The sequence below is a fragment of the Hyposmocoma kahamanoa genome, unplaced genomic scaffold (genome assembly GCF_003589595.1).
Source record: "Hyposmocoma kahamanoa isolate Upper Pololo Valley unplaced genomic scaffold, ASM358959v1 99702, whole genome shotgun sequence".
NCBI lineage: Eukaryota > Metazoa > Arthropoda > Insecta > Lepidoptera > Cosmopterigidae > Hyposmocoma > Hyposmocoma kahamanoa.
In genome coordinates this window covers 3,018,302-3,037,283 of record NW_020656001.1, presented here as the reverse complement: position 1 = coordinate 3,037,283, position 18,982 = coordinate 3,018,302, and the positions used below count along the sequence as shown (strand labels likewise).

The 18,982-nt window shown below is 35.0% G+C and overlaps 2 protein-coding genes across 3 annotated transcripts; one reads left to right on the top strand and one right to left on the bottom strand.

The window, feature by feature from the left end:
• The first annotated feature begins 9,642 nt into the window (after positions 1-9,642).
• LOC113239169 (cytochrome c oxidase subunit 7C, mitochondrial-like) lies at positions 9,643-16,586 on the top strand. The gene is made up of 3 exons (XM_026476041.1): positions 9,643-9,837; positions 11,293-11,385; positions 16,547-16,586. The coding sequence occupies exons 1-3, from the start codon at positions 9,686-9,688 to the stop codon at positions 16,584-16,586; spliced, it is 285 nt and encodes a 94-aa protein (XP_026331826.1). The 5' UTR covers positions 9,643-9,685.
• A 257-nt stretch (positions 16,587-16,843) lies between these two features.
• Positions 16,844-17,922, bottom strand: LOC113239219. 2 transcript variants are annotated; one of them, XM_026476123.1, is made up of 2 exons: positions 17,854-17,922; positions 16,844-17,213 (listed from the first exon to the last, which is right to left on the bottom strand). In XM_026476123.1, exon 2 carries the CDS (start codon positions 17,080-17,082, stop codon positions 16,909-16,911), a length of 174 nt encoding a protein of 57 aa, XP_026331908.1. In that variant the 5' UTR covers positions 17,083-17,213; positions 17,854-17,922; the 3' UTR covers positions 16,844-16,908. The 2 variants fall into 2 exon arrangements, with proteins under 2 accessions (XP_026331908.1, XP_026331907.1); XM_026476122.1 differs by lacking the exon at positions 17,854-17,922 and adding an exon at positions 17,534-17,750.
• Between the last annotated feature and the right edge of the window lie 1,060 nt (positions 17,923-18,982).

Genomic DNA, 18,982 nt, shown 5'->3' with positions numbered 1-18,982 from the left:
AGCTTGGAATAAAAAGAAAAACTTTTTACCAATGTGTGTAGTGATGTTTCGTCAACCAATATAATATTTCAAACGAAGTTTAAACTTACGCCAAAACATACTGAAAAATAATAAACGACACAATAGAATGATTTTTAATTCGGATTCAATCGCGTAGGTATATATTAGTTATTTTTCAAGCAAACCAAAGTTTGGGCTTTTTACAGGTCACATGGTTACGATGGACTGAGATGGTATCAGTCATCAACCTTCTTCTTCTAATTTAAGTACCATTAATATATTTCGTAACTATTTAATGTTCTCATTGGATTATTTGTGAAATTACTCCTTTAGTTTAGTTATAATTATTAATACAAAGATCGAACATACAGAACATTTTTTTTTGAGCCCGGTGGAACTTGAATCCATGATCATGCTGCACCGTAGCATTGTTCTTACCAACTGCGCCACAGGTCCAGTTACCGAGCTGTCGAACTTTTCCAATGTGTTTTTGTCATAGATCTTTGTACAAGCTTTCGGCATTCGTCGCCGTTAGTGACACCTACTGAGAGATTTTTGAAAAATTATATATCACACCCCTCGTGGAAGAATGGCATAAGTCAGATACACAAAAATATAACTCATATGCTCTTTAATTCTAGTAACTCTATCTACAATATTAGTCGCTAATGTTTCAAGAAATGGAGAGGATGTGGGTTATATTTTTCTGTATCTAGTGGAGCAATAAGAGTCTTTGACGTAACTCAACTTATGGCATTCTTCCATGAGGGGTGCGATATATGTATAATATTTTACAACAACATCTCAATCAGCTTTGACCATAGCACCTGTATAGAGTACGCTAAGTTGGTTTATTTGAAAAAAAAACAATATACGCGATTGAGACAACAAAAAAGTTTAATATCCAATACTAAAATAAAGAACTCGAATAGTACAACCTTCTATCGTGGCCGTAAGTACAGTAAATTAAAAATACGAAACTTGATCCGCAAACGACTGGGCGATAAAAAAAGAATGTACATCGTAGAATCGATGTAAATAAACATGTATTACGTAGAAGTCAGTATTAAGAGAACAACTAAAGCTCAAAAAAAACCAGGAGTTAATCAGTGTTGACCCCGTAATTTTTGGGCACAAGCTTTCAGGTACTGATGGTTATCATTCTAGAACTAAACACATAGATGTGATACACCATTTCATCCGCGACAAGAGAGGCGCTATTGATGTCCGCTACATTCAGACTGGTTTGATGGTAGCAGACGTGATTACTAAGACCACATACTCCTTGTTAAAACCACGGTCACTTTAATGTCGTGCGTAAAAAATTACTCTCCTGTCTGTCTTCCCTATCAAACTGTACTTTCTGTTTTCATAATATTTCTAGTTCTATATTATATTCGCGCTAATACTGCTTGTTCGTATTATTTGCCACAATATTTTCGACAGCAGGCAGCAAGGATTGACACCGTGCTGAATTGCGACAAAAACAATCTTTTTTGCCCATACTACAGACTTTATTTCACCGGAAAAAAATTATAAACGCAACTCAAAGTACCTTTTTTTTTAAACCGCCGTGGATTTTAAAGTATAGCCATTGTAATTCCACTTCGCTAATCACAGTCATATTAGCAGGGCTGGGAACTCACGTGCCGTCTCAATTAAATCATAAAATACGGCATTTTAACCACATTTATTTAACCAAATACTCAGCTCTGCGTATTGGAAGTTACTTTATGACAATACGAAACGCCTCTGTGTTTGCGCTATATCAAAAAGCTATTCATATATTTAACTCGCTACTATTTTTAGTTGGTCTGAAACTTACGAATACTCGTAACCAATGAAATATCGTACTTCAAAAACCATGTAAAACAGAGATATCTAGACGTATACATTAAGTAGCAAATAGATTTTCCTTAAGCGTACTACAATTTTATAAGGGTAAAGACGTCTATGGGGCAAACGCTTTTGTTAAACATCCCTATACTACAATTAACAAAGATCGGAATAGGCGCAGTATATTAACTGCCTCCGTGACCGAACGGTTACCATACTGGACTGCCACGCAGAGGTCTCAGGTTAGATTCCCGGGCCGGGAGAAATATTTGTATGGCCTACATTTATTTCTCTCGCGAGTTTGGGTGTAGTTTGTGGTTGTCTGTGTGTGTGGCCATGGCACCCGCGACACAGGGTTTCCCCTAGTGCGGGGCTATGTTGAGTGTATGCGTTATTATTATTATTATTCACAAGATACCGGAATGATTAAAATAATAGGCAAATGTATACGTTTCTCAAACATGCTCGGAAATGTTTGCATTATTTTCAAAAAATATGGACCACGCAACTTCTTCTCCGCTGCTCTTAACTTTTAAATTTATCTACTAACAATGAACTATGTAAACAGACAAAATAAAAGCTCATACAGCCAACTGTCCAGTGTCTGTAACTGCGGGAATTAAAAACACCTATCGTACAGTCTATTTAAAATAAATAAAATGGTGATAAAATAAACTAACGCGCTTTGGTATTCTTTTGTCTTTTCATTTTTTTTTTTTGTATTTTAGTCGCGAGAATCAGTTCTAGAGAGAAGAGAGATTACGAAAAAACAGCACAAATATAACATTCAACCCATAGATAGACTCAACCACATCATCAGAAATTCAGCAGACCACTATTAATGTGCCTGGAAAAACAATAACATTTGCAATTTTTTTTTTAATTGTCTATTATGCATCTTCCTCTCTTTAGTCTTTTATTATTTCCTCGCATTGTTTGAGAAAATATGTAAGACTTGGCGGGAACGGAGATTGCTTGACTCTTCACTCATACTCCTCCAGCAATTTACTTACTTCCCGGCTTCTGCAATAATGTACTATACAGTCATAAATCATTTCTTGGAAATAAATACAATGGTAAAAAAGTTAAAAGTAAAAAATATAGAACAAAATACAAGAACTTCTTATCTATTCTACGTTTAGTTTAGGTAAAACAATCTGCCCATTTCGATTTTTGATAATTAGAGAAAAATACGTTTAACCCCGAAGACGCATTTACGCCGATTCATTCATCTCATGAATATATTACTCCATTTTGTTATCAAAGTCTTGACACAAATTTTACTGTGAATTAATATATGGACTGTTTATCAACTATACAAAATTAATAATGTACATACTAAACATTTTTTGTTAACATTTTTAAAAGTGCAATCGTACTACTAATGAATAAACTAGAGTAGTTAAGGTGTTTTACTCTATTATGTTAATTTTAACTTTGTATAAAATGTTACAAAAAGGTGAACTGAAAAATACTCCAAAGCAGGAATGTACTCCTTCCACGAACGTCTTCCGCTTTGCCACCATTAAAAAACCATTTTGGAGAACACCTAGAAATTAAGGGCAACCTAGCGAGCTCAAAAGAGGTTGACATATTGTTTACTTCTCAAAGTTCAACGTAATGTCCTCCATAAACACACGGGTGTTTTACAAGGGAGTCGCGTTAAGCCGGTCAGAAAATATATAAATGTTTTCTGAAAAGCCGATTCCGCATTAACAGGTGTGTTGAGTTCCTAAGATTCCAAAACCGATGTTTGATACACCCTGAGATGTGGACACCATTTTTGTAACAATCTATATTATTATTTAATTTTTAATGTAATTTATTATGTAAAGGACGTCTTTAATTTATTCTTCACCTGTAGTCTATTTGATTATTGACCTTTTCGAAGACTCGTCTATTAATTGGATTACCCGTGGACTTGAAATAAATTGCACTTGGCCCGTTTATTCTAAGTCTATGAGGCTAGTCAGTTAATCTGCTGTTTTTATATATTTTACGTAAGAGTAAAATTAATTTTCTGGTCGACCAACTGTACTATACGCACGTTCGAAGCCGAGTGTATACTGTCGTAGAGCGATCAGATTGTTAGTAGACCTTTAGAGAATCCTTTTTAAGGTACACTCAGCAAAAGCTACAATGTCATATTTTTAAACTGCAAATTTGAACGCTAATACCTAACAGTAAATAGTGTGAGTCCTACTACAATAAAATAAAAATGTCAGTATTACCTTCAAAGGAACTGTAATTAGCACGGCTTAAGGACTAATTAGCAGAAATTACGCAACAATTTTTTTCCCTATTCTATGATTGAAAATTCTGAAACGAAAAATTTATTTTTTATATGTCAATGAATTTACGAAACTAATTTCGGAGAAACTAAAATCATAAAAATGAGAGGATTATGATCATGATACGAAATATATAGGGTGTAATCATTAAGCGTGCCCTGGCAATTATTGAGTAAATACATCGAGATATCAGAAATAGAGACGAAATAAGGGCCATATATTCCTGGTAACACATTAGCGATACGGCTTTTATAAATATCAACTCCCGTTTCCACTGAAATATAGACAGGCCAACTATTGACCTGTGTGTACGTCTCCGTATATTCCAAAAAGTATTCTGTATTTATTGTAATAAAGATAATATCTCTATTCGGTGGTGTGGGAAAAACAGCAAAACATCTAATTACAAAACAAACGGAATCACATTTCATCGGTAATTAATTATTGAATATGTAATTTTGCAATTTTCGTTCATTATAGCAAAGCTCAAGTTAACTGGTCGATTTGAAGCGAAACAGTTGACGACACCCATTGACGACACCCGTCTATTGTTTTGAACTTGAGCTAGCCAATCGGAGCGCAGTTGTAACAGTAATGATATGGCAGAATGGTTTTCAAACAAATTATTTGACATTTCGTCTCTATTTCTGGATATACACTCGTTGAGTAAATATAAGAGATGTCAAAAAACTACGTATATCCAAAGTACGTTACCAAATAAGTAAAAGGAGATCAATATTTAAAAATAAAACTAGAAATATCCAAAATTGTAACATTAAACGCTCCCATACCTTTGATATGAAATTCGTAGAGAGGCCCCAGTTTCGAACAACTGCTTTGGTACAAATTTTTGAACGTTACTTTCAAATGTACATCATCACTACGTTTTTATTCAATTACAAAGATAGTTTTACTTCATTTATAACAGTTTCGTTGTCTGTAAACTTATTGTTACCTCTTTAAATGCGTTTGCGATTACGGTCGTTTAATGTTAAAATTTTTGACATTTCTAGTTGCATTTAACAAACTTATTGATACCGTTTTACTTCTTATGTAATATATTTCGATATCAGTTTAAAGGTTTTTGATATTTCTTATATGCACGGAATAATCGCCTGGGCACACTTAACGATTACACCCTGGATGACTCAATCATGATAGGAGGTATGTCCGAATGTCCGTTTATAAAATATATTACACACACTCATTGTGGTCAAGGTGCATAAAAAACTATCAAATGCATTGACTTACAAATAAATGGACAACGGGTCTAATACAAAAACCACGAAAAAAATGTCCCAAGTCAACTTATTTAAACGTAGTGACATGTAAAGGAATATGAAAAAGCTAAAACGTTGAATTTAAATTGTAATATCATCGCAGTACTGTCTAATTTTGCTTGCTTCGCTGTCAGTCGAACAAACGAAGACTAAAGCGTGAATAACGCTCTATATACGATTTTAACGCCCTATAAGTTCGGACACTTTACTACTTTAGCGCGGACCCGACGTCCATATAATTGTAAGTCAATGATCAAATGCTAAAAAATAGGGTTTTGTTTTCATTAGAATGTCCTGCGTTATGAAAATAGCACATGAACAATATTTATTTAGCAAAACGCTGTTATTCAAGCCGTTCAACAACTTGTTTTCTTAGATTGCCAAGCGCCATAGACAACTTATTGATATATACTACTTGAATGACAGTTAACGTTTTACTAGCAAAAGCTTTAGTCGCGTTATTTCTGCCTTTTTCCTTGAGTCTAAGCACCCCTAGTCATTGAACATGTTACCTATCACTTTGAATGTTATTTATTTTAAATACCCTATGATTAGTTTTAACATTAACGTATTATTATACATTGTAAAGTTACCGATTTTGTGATGTTCTAACCAACAGTCAATAGGTGTATTTATTTTCATTAAAATATTAATTCGTAAATTAATTTTTTAGAACTTTTTAATTAAGTAATGCATGTGTCGATATAATGAAATCATTTAGTAGTAGAAGTACATTGTATAGATGTTATTGTATTTGGAAATGAATAAAAGAATGAAATGCGTTTTATTCATTTTAAATTGATATTCTGCGTTCCAGCGTTCGTGTAGTTGATTATATTTTGACGACCTCTATCGTCGAGTGGCTTGAACACCGGTTTTCATGCAGTCGATTCCCGGCCGCGTTATTGTAACTACCTTCACTATATTGTATCGCGTCTGGGTGTTTGTGGTGCCGTCGTTGTTCCCGATTTTCATAACAAAATGCTTTAGTTCCTTACTTTGGGATCAGAGCCACCTACGTGACATTGTCTTACACACATTATAATTAATAATAAATGTCGCACCCCTCATGGTACAATGGCATAAGTGAAGATACGTCAAAAATGTTTATTGTTCCATTGGTTACAGAAAAAATAACCCACATCCTCTCCAATTCTTTTAACTTTATCGTCGAATATAGCCAGGATGGCCATTGTATGGGAATTTAAAAAACAACTATTTACACAAACAATGCATTAACCATGACTTTACAGTCACAGATTGTCGTTAGCTATTTTTTTATGATAAATTTATTTGAAATACAAATACGTATTTTGTATTTTAATTAATTACAATGTCTAAATTTATTCTGTATTTTCTACTTTCCCGTTCCTTTAAACAGGACCATCGAAAATATTATTTATTTTGTAGACACAAACTATAGCCGGTACGTTCATACATAAAAAATATAAGAAAGTTTGTAAATAGAAAATTTCTTTAAGGGCCACACCTTGGGGCATCGCGTCCAGAATGCTGGCAACATTCCCCTTTGAATATCTAAACTTATTCTTTGGCGAAAATAACTACCAGCTTAATGTAATATATTTTGTAAATTTTTCTGTTCATTGTAGTCTTAAAATAATCCGATTTTACTTTATCTTCCTAGATTTATCTTAGTAAATTGACAATACACATACAAGTAAACGATCTGGTAATTGGCGTTTAAGTTTTTCCAGGACTCTTAGCGCCATCTAGCGAACGGCGGTTGAAGGTTCACGACACGAAAGGTGAGTTCACTCGTGCCGGGCGCAGCATTCTACTCTGCACTGGTTTTTTCATCAGACACATAAAAACAATGTTGACAAACAATAGTAAGAGTTCTTGCAAAAAATTATCTTTATTCGTTTCACGACATGTCCTAATTGGCCTGAACTTATGTTTAAAAAATTCTAATCCCACCATTTGACTTACAATTATAAAGTCAATGAATCCCACCCATTAATTCGAAATACAAGCTGGCCCGTTTACAGTGGTCCAAAAAAAAATTTTTATTTTGATAGAGGACATTGTAACAACCCATTTAAAATAAACATTATTGCCGTGAAATTCAATAGTTTAGAAGATATGATCTTTTATGTATTTTTTGAAAATTTTGTACTCTAGTCACTAACACTACTCTAGTTTGAAAACTATACCACTAAATTATGGCTAAATTAATTGAAATTTGGTATGGAAGTAGTATAAACATGTAGCTAGCATGCAATGAGCCATTTTTGGTTTTGTTCTTAGATTGCACCGTTATTTAGACCCAAGACACAGGGGTACCCTAGCTTAGGCTCCCGTCTCTCACGATTTAAATTTTGTTAACTGTGAATTAAGTTTGTATCTATTTTCTGTGAAAGAAAATAAATTATTATTATTATTATTTAGGAGATTTTTTATTTGTTCACGAATAAAATGTTAAATTTTCGAAAAATTCCTGACTGAAAAATTTACAATCAGAATTTGCTAATGGCCTTAAAACCTACCTTAAGATGTAGGGATTGTTTACAAATAAAATTATGGTTTTGCAACTATAGTAACATCTTCATAAATTGACATGACGTGCAGCGTGCACGGAGTCAACAAAAACCATAATCGTTATTCCAACAATTTTAACTTAATTTCTCAAAAGAAAACATTAGAGCAACTCAGATTTACCTTAATTATTATCAAAGCAATCTACTTATTATCATACTGTTTATAATATATATATTATACAACAATGAAACTAAGTTCTTTGTATCAGTAGGGCTAAAATTTCAGCTGTTTTGAACATTTTCTTTTTGTGTACATTATGGCTACTAGAGATTGGTTTGAAATAATTAATAATTACTTCGAGTTGTACCGTTTTCTTTTGAGAAATTAAGTAAAAATTTTCTGAATAACGGTTATAATACAAATTGTCAGTTTTTAGTGACTCAGTGCACGTCACTCAATTTATGAAGATGTTACAATAATTGCAAAACTGCAGTTTTATGTATTTATTATTTATAATTTTTTTTTAAATATTTGACTTACAAATAACATGGTTAAAGAATATAGTAGTACCTCTAAAAATAAAATATAAATATGGAGATGATTATGAAAAATTATTTCAATTTTTATTTTTATTTTATTTTTTACGATTATTGTAAAGTGCTTAATGTCTATGAGAAGGGTAAATTAGCTATAGTAACTGAAAACCAAGAAAAAATATCACATATAGAAAGAAAAAAGAGGGCACCATGTCTACGTATATTGCCTAAAGAGAGTACATTTGAATTATCGAAATATAACGATGTGTATGGGAAAAGAATCTTTGTATACTTTCTACCCGAGGTACTGAATGGAGTACGTACCTACCGACTAATATTGTGGAAAAGATGACAAATGGAAGTAAATAGCAAGCCAAAAGAAATGTAAAACGTTATCTTATTCTAGATCAACACAGAACTGATTTATAGTAATTGATTTATAGTAAGTATGTAAAAACACATTGTAATGCATGTAGGTTAAGGTGGGAAGCTAATTAAAGTGCTAAAATCTTATTGTAAAGATTATAACTTTCGAATAGTTAACAGGGAGCAGAGGAAAAATTTCTAATCTTCGATTTGATTTTAGAGTATATCCACTTTAAACTTAAAAATAAAATATTGTATGAGTAAGTACACGGTATATTCCAGCATAGACACTAACCAGAAACATAAAGTAATAAAGTTTCCTCGATAGATAAAAATCACGAAATGACTTCTAATTTTCACATTTTTTCGATTCATCCTCGAAATGCTACAGGTTATTAGGACAAAAATTAGATAATTAATTATATTTATGCATGATCGAGAACTGTCACTACGGATTTTTTTTAATCCCTTTAGTTTTAGAGTTATTCCGCTAAAACGAATTTGGTACTTTTAATGCGCAAAATTCAACATCTCCTGTCGCATGTCACGCGAACTTCAGGCATATATTTGTTTCACAAATTTGGGCGGAGCCAACGTCAAAACTTTTTTGGCATGCTCCCTCTTAACAAAACAATTGTACTTTTACATAGAAATAAACAGTTTTAAATTTTTGAGTCACTGTAAATGGGCCACCTTCTCTTGATTAATCCAAAGAGTCTGTCATTCGATATTTTGTAAAACTTTTTTGCACTTTAAAACTGGCTGATAATATTATCAATTTGATACTTGACGACATAAAAAACAAATATCTACCAAACAAATTCGCTACAAGTCACGACTTTCGACTCTCTGTTGGAGGTTTATTTTAGGTTGGAAAATGGCAACCTTGCGTACCTTTATATCCGGCGCCGTACGTGGACGATCCGTGCTTTCCAAATTCCAGACTCCCACGCGTATTCAAAGAGTACATAGCCATGACGAGGGCCCACCTCAGCCATACGAAAACCTGCCTTTTACCATAAGCAACAGGTGAAACTTCATCGCATTCTTTTTAGGTTTCGACCTTAGAATAATAACGCATAGAAACCTAGTCCGCACACGCTAAGTGAGGCAAATTGAAGCGCTCCCAAAGGGCCTACACGAGCGGGCGGGCCGTCAGTGCTCAAGGTCAAAAAGTTTTAGCTAAAAATGACGAAATGTGCGGTAAATGAGTGTAAAAATACGTCAGACAAACATAAAATAGATACTAACATCACATTCCACAAGGAAGTAACGCATTTCAACTTGTATTTTTATATAAATATTCACTAAAACCGAAAATTAACCTACTACTAAAATTAGCCTACACGAATTTGATTTTTGCCTCACTTGTGACAGTTCGTTTGATATGAAACTATCATACTATGCGTTATTATTCTAAGGTTTCGACTTTCTCCATCAACTTACCTACTTCTACCTCCAAGTCGTCGTGTTCGTCCTGTCACTTGATACCATAAAAAAAATTATAGGTATCTTATTTAGAACCTAGGCCTCCCAGTGAGGGAGTTTTGATGATCGGGACTGTTTTCAGACCAGTTGGCAATCGCGGCAGATCTTTAGTCTGCACGCGACACTCTCTGGTGGTTCTTAAAATCCCCTTGTCCCACAGTACTACTATATTATGTCTGTAACTAAGACGAAAACTACTACGTACGTACTGTACATGCAACCGGGGCGGGTCACCCGAGGCATTAGCCTCTCGAGAGCCGAATGAAGTCAAGTGACAGAGGTCTGCAACAACCCTGTACACTGGCTGATCTGGGGTCAGAAAATGAACTTATAGGGTTCCTATGCACGCACCGGTTATAGGGCCCGTCTCGTATACCCTAAGGGGTTTCGACGAAGAAAATAATGTAGAAAGATATGGGACTGTAAGTAAAACGAAACACCAAAATTTAATGTGCTGCAACTAGCTGCCCATCTCCAGAATTTACTCTTTACGCATTTTTGTAATTCTGCAAACCTATAGGTATCTGGTTTTTACAAAATAGTATAAAAATCCATTTCCAGTACAATAAACTTTACTTAACTAAAGTTAATTTCATATAATCACGTTAATGCCATAGTAGAAGTCAAGTTTCATTAACCCCTTGTATTCCTTCGTTCCCACTAGTTCTATTGAGTAGTCTATTATAGAATTATTGGGACTAAAATGTCCCAGTAGTACTATTAAATTATATTAGAACTAGTGGGAAAAATCATTTCAAATAGTTATATTGGCTTACTACTATTTTTATTCCGAAAATAATAAATATCTAGTAGATAACTCCTTTTCAAATGTCTCTCAAACTCACTTCTAAAACTCAAGTGTTTGGAGTAAATTCGACTTTTGTAAGGGAATTCGAGGTCTGAGTTCAGCAGTGAGCGTCTTTAGAAGAAATATTTAGTTGGTACAAGCTATATTTTCTTACTATTTCTTACTATACATTCACATATTAATTACAGATATACAACAACTTTAAAGTGGTGCCTCTTCTTTGGATCAGGACTGTGGGCACCATTCATTATAGTCTGGTACTCTATGGCAAAGAGGACAATGTAATTACAAAATGATTATATAATGTTGCTGAATTATAATTGACTTTCTTTTTCATTGCCTATAGCAGGAGTATTTTACATCAGGAGGGCTACCACCAAATACGTAACAACGAAGCTCATGTGACAGCTATCGTATCGAGTTTTGACATTACTTTCATAGTAAAACTGACATGACATGTGTAGCACGTATGAGCTTCGTTGTCACGTATGAGTATTTCCTGGTAGACCTATTGTAATGTACTTATTAAAACGACACATGCGCAGAATGGACTTGTACCTATACAGCCAGTTACTCATACTCCTACTGGGTACTCCCACTGGTAGGAGTACGTGGACTTTATATAAGTACCTATATGTTTACTTATGTATCTACTACTTCACTATGTGTAAGCTGGTACCTCTTTAATGTGAGCTTGAAAAAACGGTTACCAGAAATAAATATAAGACTAATCTATGACTAGTATATTTTGTAATTAAAAAATGGTCTAGAAATGATATTTTAAGCTTTAATAGCCTGACAGAAAAAGGTGATTTCGATTGTACATTTCTTATGAAATAACTCCACTAGTTTTTATTATATAACTATTAAAAACTTGACAAAAACACACAGGAGAATTTCGACAACACGATAACTTGACCTTAACTCTGTTGGTAAGGACAATACTAAGGTGCAGAATGGCCGTGGGTTCAGTCCCATCGGGTCGAAAAAGTTTTTCTATGTACCTAGTCGATCTTTGTATGGCACCCGCGACACAGGGTTTCCCTAGTGCGGGGCTATGTTGAGTGTGTGTGTTAATAACATAAATATTTACTTCAACTTAGTCCTACACTGGTAGAACCAAGCACAAAAAAGAATAGCCTTGGTACTACCAGTAGAACTACGGTTAATATTACTTACCCTTAGACCTGCTCGTAGAACCACGGACAAAAAAGAATACCCTTGGCACTACCAATAGAACTACACAGTAGGAACATGCGACACATATAAACATGACAATATGTAGGAAACAGTTCAAAATTCTTATTTTAGTAATGTTTGTAAACATCTTCGTAGTAACTTTCATCATCGATATTGTTTACACATGCTAGGTTTTATACCATAGGTGTGCATTAACGTTTTGGGCTTTAATATGTGCTCATTCCATCCGTACGAGGTTCAAACAGTCGCTACAAGTCCATTTTTTTTAATGTTTGTAACAGCATTATACCCTTTTTTTACATATAATTAATAAAGTGTCGAAAACAAAACAATGCCTTAACCCCAATGTCTAATGAAAACATTTGTTTGTGCTATTCAGTAAGTGGAATATATAAGACGCACTATAAGTTTCCGGAACTGGCCAATTACATAAACAATATTTAAAAAGTAATTAAATCATTTGAAAATGGAACTCTTTGGCTGTAGAATACAGTTTGTTTCATCTGAATGTCACTTGTTTTTACATTGTGGCGTCATTTTAGAAATTGGTTGACTACATCACCATGGATTTAACTCGTGAAAATTTTCGTAGTATGATTTTCTACGACTTTAAGTGTAATTTAACAGCTCAGCGGAGCTTCGCTCGGCTTCAAACTGCTTTTGGCGATGAAGCACCATGCGAGAAGACTATTTATAGCAGGTTTGCAGAATTTAAACGCGGTCGTGTGAATCTTAGTGACGAATTTCGTGATGGTCGCCCGTCCATTGCAGTGAACATCAAAAACATCGATGCTGTGCGCCGTATGATCAAAACAGACAGGCATGTGACATACCATGAAATTCGGGCATATTTCGGCATAGGCATGAGTCAAATACAATCAATACTACACAAACGATATGGTATGAAAAAGCTGTGCACTCGGTGGATCTCACACAATTTGACTGAGGCTCAAAAAACGGATCGCGTCACTTCATGCAGTGTTATGCTTACCAGATTCAACGAAGGCAGCAATCGAGCGTACGGGTCTTTCGAGTTGAGTCGAAACCAACCAAAGTGGTGCGCGTGCAAAGTGCCCCTAAGCGGATGATTGCTTCTTTTTTTAATAAAACTGGACACGTGGCTACTGTTGCTTTGGAGAATCGTTGTACCGTGAAGTGATTAGAAAACGACCATTTGTTTGCCGAAAGTTATTGACAAACTCCGTAAAAATAGTCATAAACGCCGTATCATCTTGCACCACGATAATGCCAGTTCTCAAGGCCAGACAGATAAATGAATTTTTGAAGGTGAACAACGTTGACCGTCTGAGCCATCCCGCGTACAGTCCCGACCTGGCACCTTGTGACTTTTATTTATTTCCAAAAATTAAGAACCAGTTACGCGGTCAACGATTTTCATCACCTGAAGAGACTGTCGAAGAGTATGACAAATATGTTTCAGAGATTGCCTCAGGAGTGGCATAAATGTTTTCAAAATTGTTTCATTCGTATGAAAAAATGAATTAACGCTAACGGAGAATATTTTGAGAAACAACGAATTCATTTCTGACCATTTATAGTATTTTTTTCTTATTCATTCCGGAAACTTATAGTGCGCCTCGCGTATTAAGAATATTGCTGAAGCCAATTTGAAAAAGAGTACTGGGAACGTGAAGTCATGAGAATCATACTGATTGACATTAATAACAGCAGCCATTAATTCGACGGCCCCACCGAATAAACGTGTTAAGGCTTTTAAGGCGCGTTCCATTATGCCGTGACGACAGATAGTCGTGACGTTTGTAGTGTGCTTTTATACTTAAATGAAGTTATTTACACATAGAACAAAACAATGAACTGTCGTGCACGACTTTTTTTACGTAACAACGACAGACGTCGTGACAATGGGAAGAGCTAGAGCGACTGTCGTCAGACGATAAATAAAACGTCTAGATAAAAATATTACTGCGGATAATCGCAGCTTCACACGATTCTGTGGCGGCAGCCGTGAACCAATAAATTGTCGACACGATCTAGTTGGAACAGCTAGACACAACAGTCGTGTAACGAGAAAATAAACGTCCACGACACAATCACGACAGATAGTCGAGATATGGGAACAGGCTAGACGCGACAGTCGTCCACCGATAAATAAAACGTTACGACATAATGGAAACGCGCTCTAACATCTTAGCTCTAACGCATTTTTACACTTTAAAAATTTATGACCAATTTCTAGAATAAGCATGTAACTATACCTAATATTGGCACTGGCAAATCTTAATATCCATATTAAAACAGAGTACCTAATATTATGTTATATTTTAAAGTATAATATATGTGTATATATATATATATATATCTTTTCCCGCGAATAATAGTATAAACACTACAAACGAACAGCAGCCAAAGTAATTGTTACTAGAATAATAATTTTAAATGGTTTTTTTATTCATTTCTGATAAACTATCAATGTTTTCGTATTTCAGTTTTAATATAAGATACAATGTTTTTTATCTATAATTTGGGTCATTATTATTATTGCACGCAGTGTTGCCAGACTTTTGCGAAGTTAATTCGCCAATTGATGTGTGTTAAGTATATTCGCCCAAGCCATAAAATCCCTAAAAAATCAAGGAAAACAATTCTACAATTCTGCTTGCTGTCGGAAATTGGGGAATATGAACTCTCTTATTTCCCCAATTCCCCATACATAGAAATACTCAATCCCCCAAATTAATTGTTTTAAAACTCCATTCCCCAATCAAGTTTGTAATTTGCCAGACATTTTATTAAGTAGCCTAAAATCGCCTTTTCCTATTTCAAACATGGCCTAAATATCGCCGAGTCGCCGATCACTTTTTTAGTCGCCACACGACCCCTCGCAGTAGCCTAGATGGTGAAAAATCACCAATCTAGCACCACTGGTCCCATGTATAATTATTTTGACCTTTGGCTTGGTGTGAGTCAAACGGCCCATTCACTACCTGCATAGCAGTCCTCCGCGCAGGCAGAAGACTGCTCACACACTATCCTGCGTATGGCCCACGTATGGAATCTCGTTGCAGGATAGCTTACACGCTGCGTCTACAGTCGTAATCCTGCATTACACGGCAGACGGTAATGCGGCCTGCAATGCAGGATAATGAATGGGCATTCTGCCCTTCACAAATACTTTTTACATTACAGTTTTACGTTGCATTTTAAATTTTTACATTATATCTCTTAACTCAGCATCCCTGTTGGCAGATCCCCTCCTCCAGATCTTTGCAGTGCTCTATCAAGAGTTATTCTTCTTCAACATGGGCCTGTAGTAAGGTTCAGCTCATCCTCACATCTTTGATTCTGACGCCCTCTATTACGTTTTCCATCATGTGGATACCAATTGGTGACGACTGCTCCATTTTTCCGGCCCACGCAACAGATACCCAATCCATCTCCTTTGAATGCACATCAATTACCGTGGTTCGTCTCCTAATACTGTCACTCCTGACTTTGAATTTTCCTCAGCCCAAGCATGCTGCACTCCATTGCTCATGGATCCGCCTGTACCGTGCTTGTGTATACTTTATATAATGACCATGTTTCGCGCCCATAATTCAGACGTGGAAGAATGCATATGTTGAGTCTTTTTTTTCAGTCATGGGTAAATCTTTGCTTCTCATTATATCCTTTAGAGTTCAGTATATCTTCACGCCACTTGGCAGTCTGTTCTCAATTTCTTTACACATGTGATCGCTAGGAGAGATGATACAGCCAAGGTAAGTATATTGCACCACAGTTTCTAGGGGTGTCCCAAGTATGCTTATTTTGATCTTTGACTTGGTGTTAGTCATTACTTCAGTGTTACTAATATTCATCAACAAACCAATCCTTTGCTTAGAAAGTGTAGCATCAATTCTAACTTTTCGGGTGATCGAAGAGCACCAAATCGTCAGCAGATCGCAGGTGGTTCAGTTTTGTTCCATCTATTTTCACGCCACACTCCTCCCTGCAACTTACTAAAGATATTTTGCCAGCACTGCTGGGAACAGTATAAATACAATTTATGAACCGAATTTGGGATATCCAATAAACAAACATTGTATTTAGGATATCCAATCACCAATGAGTAATATTATTTTTTAAGTTTTTAAACCCTCCTATGAAGGTGCAATTTTTCCTTTATGTTTATTTGGTGGGGGTTGTAGAATTGTAGATAAATGGCGATGAATTGACTTTACGGGGTAAACCCATGTAATTGTTTGTTTGAATTCTTTACAGGATCTCTCTAGATCTAATAGTTCTGTTGTTTGCTCTATAAGGGAGTTACAACACTTATGGATGCCGAATCAACATGTGCAGGTTAGAAAAAGCCTTTTGCTAAATATTTTGAAATACTTTTGAAAAAACAAAATGGTTTTTAAATACTAAAGCTTATTTAAAAAGACATTGATGGCCGGCCTTGTGCATTTCCATGTCAATAAGTGTGACAACTCTCTAAATGGAACTACATAACATTACATAGCAACCCAAAAAATATAATGCAATCTAACCCAAAGGTATGACTTCAATATTCAAAGAACGAATTATGTTAAATATACTATTTATTACAGCAAAAGGTATCTACATGATTATATCAATCTTCATGGCCATGATGGTGGATCGCCTTGCACTACCCTTCCTCCATATAAAGCAGATTTGTCTCTCCAGGATATCATGCGCTCAGTTTCCATGTCATCAAGAAACTTGCCAATGAAGAATCCTGTCATTGGAACAGCGAACCATACGTAGCGGGCTGTGATGCCAAAGATGGCCATGTCAGTTATCTGTCTTCTGGGACTTCCACTTGCGAGTATGGTTCCAGTCTAAATAGATGAATGTCACAGTCAGGACCGGGAAACTTATGCTCACCAGGTTCCGACTTAGGAACTGCTTAATCCCCATAAACCTGGAAATATATTTGAGATACATTATTTAATTGGAACCATTATTTTGTAGTGTAATTTACAAGAATTAACCTAAATAAGTACTTAAAAAGTAGCAACTTGCAACAATTTGTTAATTTCTAGGAGACATTATATTTTAAAATGGCACAATGTGGTTTTGTCATCATGCAAAGCTTTTTGCATGAATTTGGTACATTACCATGGGCAAGCTCTATCTTAATGTAATCATTTTCACATATATAAATACAATATATACACGTATATTAGACTCTTGAAAGTTTTTTACAAGAATGATTTGGCTTAAATAAGTTTATGAGCTCACTTGTAATTCTCACTTCTAATTTAGTACATTGAAAATTATGTAATACAAACACAATTGTATTAATAGAACCGCTACGATTCTATGAAACATAAGCAATACACAACTACGTCGTCAATCAATTACATAAACGTTAAGAACTAGGTGCTGAATACTGTACAATGATAAAAATCAATGAATTTCAGGGGAGACAGAAATAGGACACACATAACCTAACTTTTGTTGCGACAATTGCACATAATTTATAAAATGGAGAAATTTGAATTAATGAAAACTATAAAATTGTGCTCATGAATAACTAAGGAAAATAGAAAAATACTAACCTAAAACCAAAGAAAACTGCGAAGACCTGCAGTTTTCTATTTTGAGTGACAATCAGGTTGACCACAACGAACTACAATGGTCATAAGCAAAATCTATTTTTTTTTTGTGCGGTATACCTGATCTGGTTATACCATACACATATTGTTACAAATCACATGATATAATTATAATGCTGAATCATTGACGAACTTGTTAAGCGTCGCAGTGCCGGTTATGTTAACCACAATGTTTTCCGAGAATTTAGTGAATTTAAAACAGGACGTAATATATTTTTTAGTTACTAAATTGATATTTGTGATCATCGTTAAACATTAGGAAAAGTAAATGACGAAGACTGTCATTGAGTATTTTATACGCCTTTCAGTGTGCATTTTATAAAATACGGTACCTTATACGTATTTTTATTTTCCAGGCTATTAACATATTTCTAAGTCTATTTTAATTTATTACTTACTTTAAAAATTAGCAATGAAGATTGACTGCATAGACAAGCTATAATATGCTGAATTTTATTTCCGTATCCACATTAGTCCTACTATGAAAGCAAAAAACAGCTACTATTTGTATTTTTTCAATCCTTTAAAGAATTTGTTCCGATAATAATAAAAAAAATCAACAACAATACAAATACCCTAAAATGAATAATGGATATTTTAGAGACACGAACTTAAACATTTTCTTTTTCAGTCTGATTCTCTGATCAAGATGTTCCAACATCCGAGTGAGAAGTCTGATGATGCTCATCATAGGTACCCAGCGGCGGAGCTAGTTATTCTGGAGAATGAAGGAATGGTTGTGCCCATAACAAATGACCTAATTATGCTAGGAGACAGACGCGAAAGCTTGCGCTGACGCTAAGCCTTTCCCAGCTTGATATTAGCCACAGGTAGTAGCCACCAGGCTTCCAGATGTTGTCTCATACGAATTGCTCCGTGTATTGTCTTTTGAAACCTCTCCCCATCCGGGTGTGGCAGAAACAGATTAGCAGATTGGGACGCAATGCGACATTTCTTTGCTTCATATCCCTGACAGGCTTGCTTTAGTTCAGAGAACTCGCCGAGCTGTGCTGATGCTGTGGTCGAAGTCTTGTGTTTAGGTGAGAAATATAACATACCATACTCTGATGTT

Excerpts from the sequence above, each read along its gene's own strand:
- LOC113239169 (XM_026476041.1), top strand. The coding sequence starts at position 9,686 with ATGGCAACCTTGCGTACCTTTATATCCGGCGCCGTACGTGGACGATCC. Across the intron at positions 9,838-11,292 it reads CCTTTTACCATAAGCAACAG|ATATACAACAACTTTAAAGT; the intron begins GTGAAACTTCAT and ends TATTAATTACAG. Across the intron at positions 11,386-16,546 it reads TCTATGGCAAAGAGGACAAT|GATCTCTCTAGATCTAATAG; the intron begins GTAATTACAAAA and ends AATTCTTTACAG.
- LOC113239219 (XM_026476123.1), bottom strand. The coding sequence starts at position 17,082 with ATGGCCATCTTTGGCATCACAGCCCGCTACGTATGGTTCGCTGTTCCA.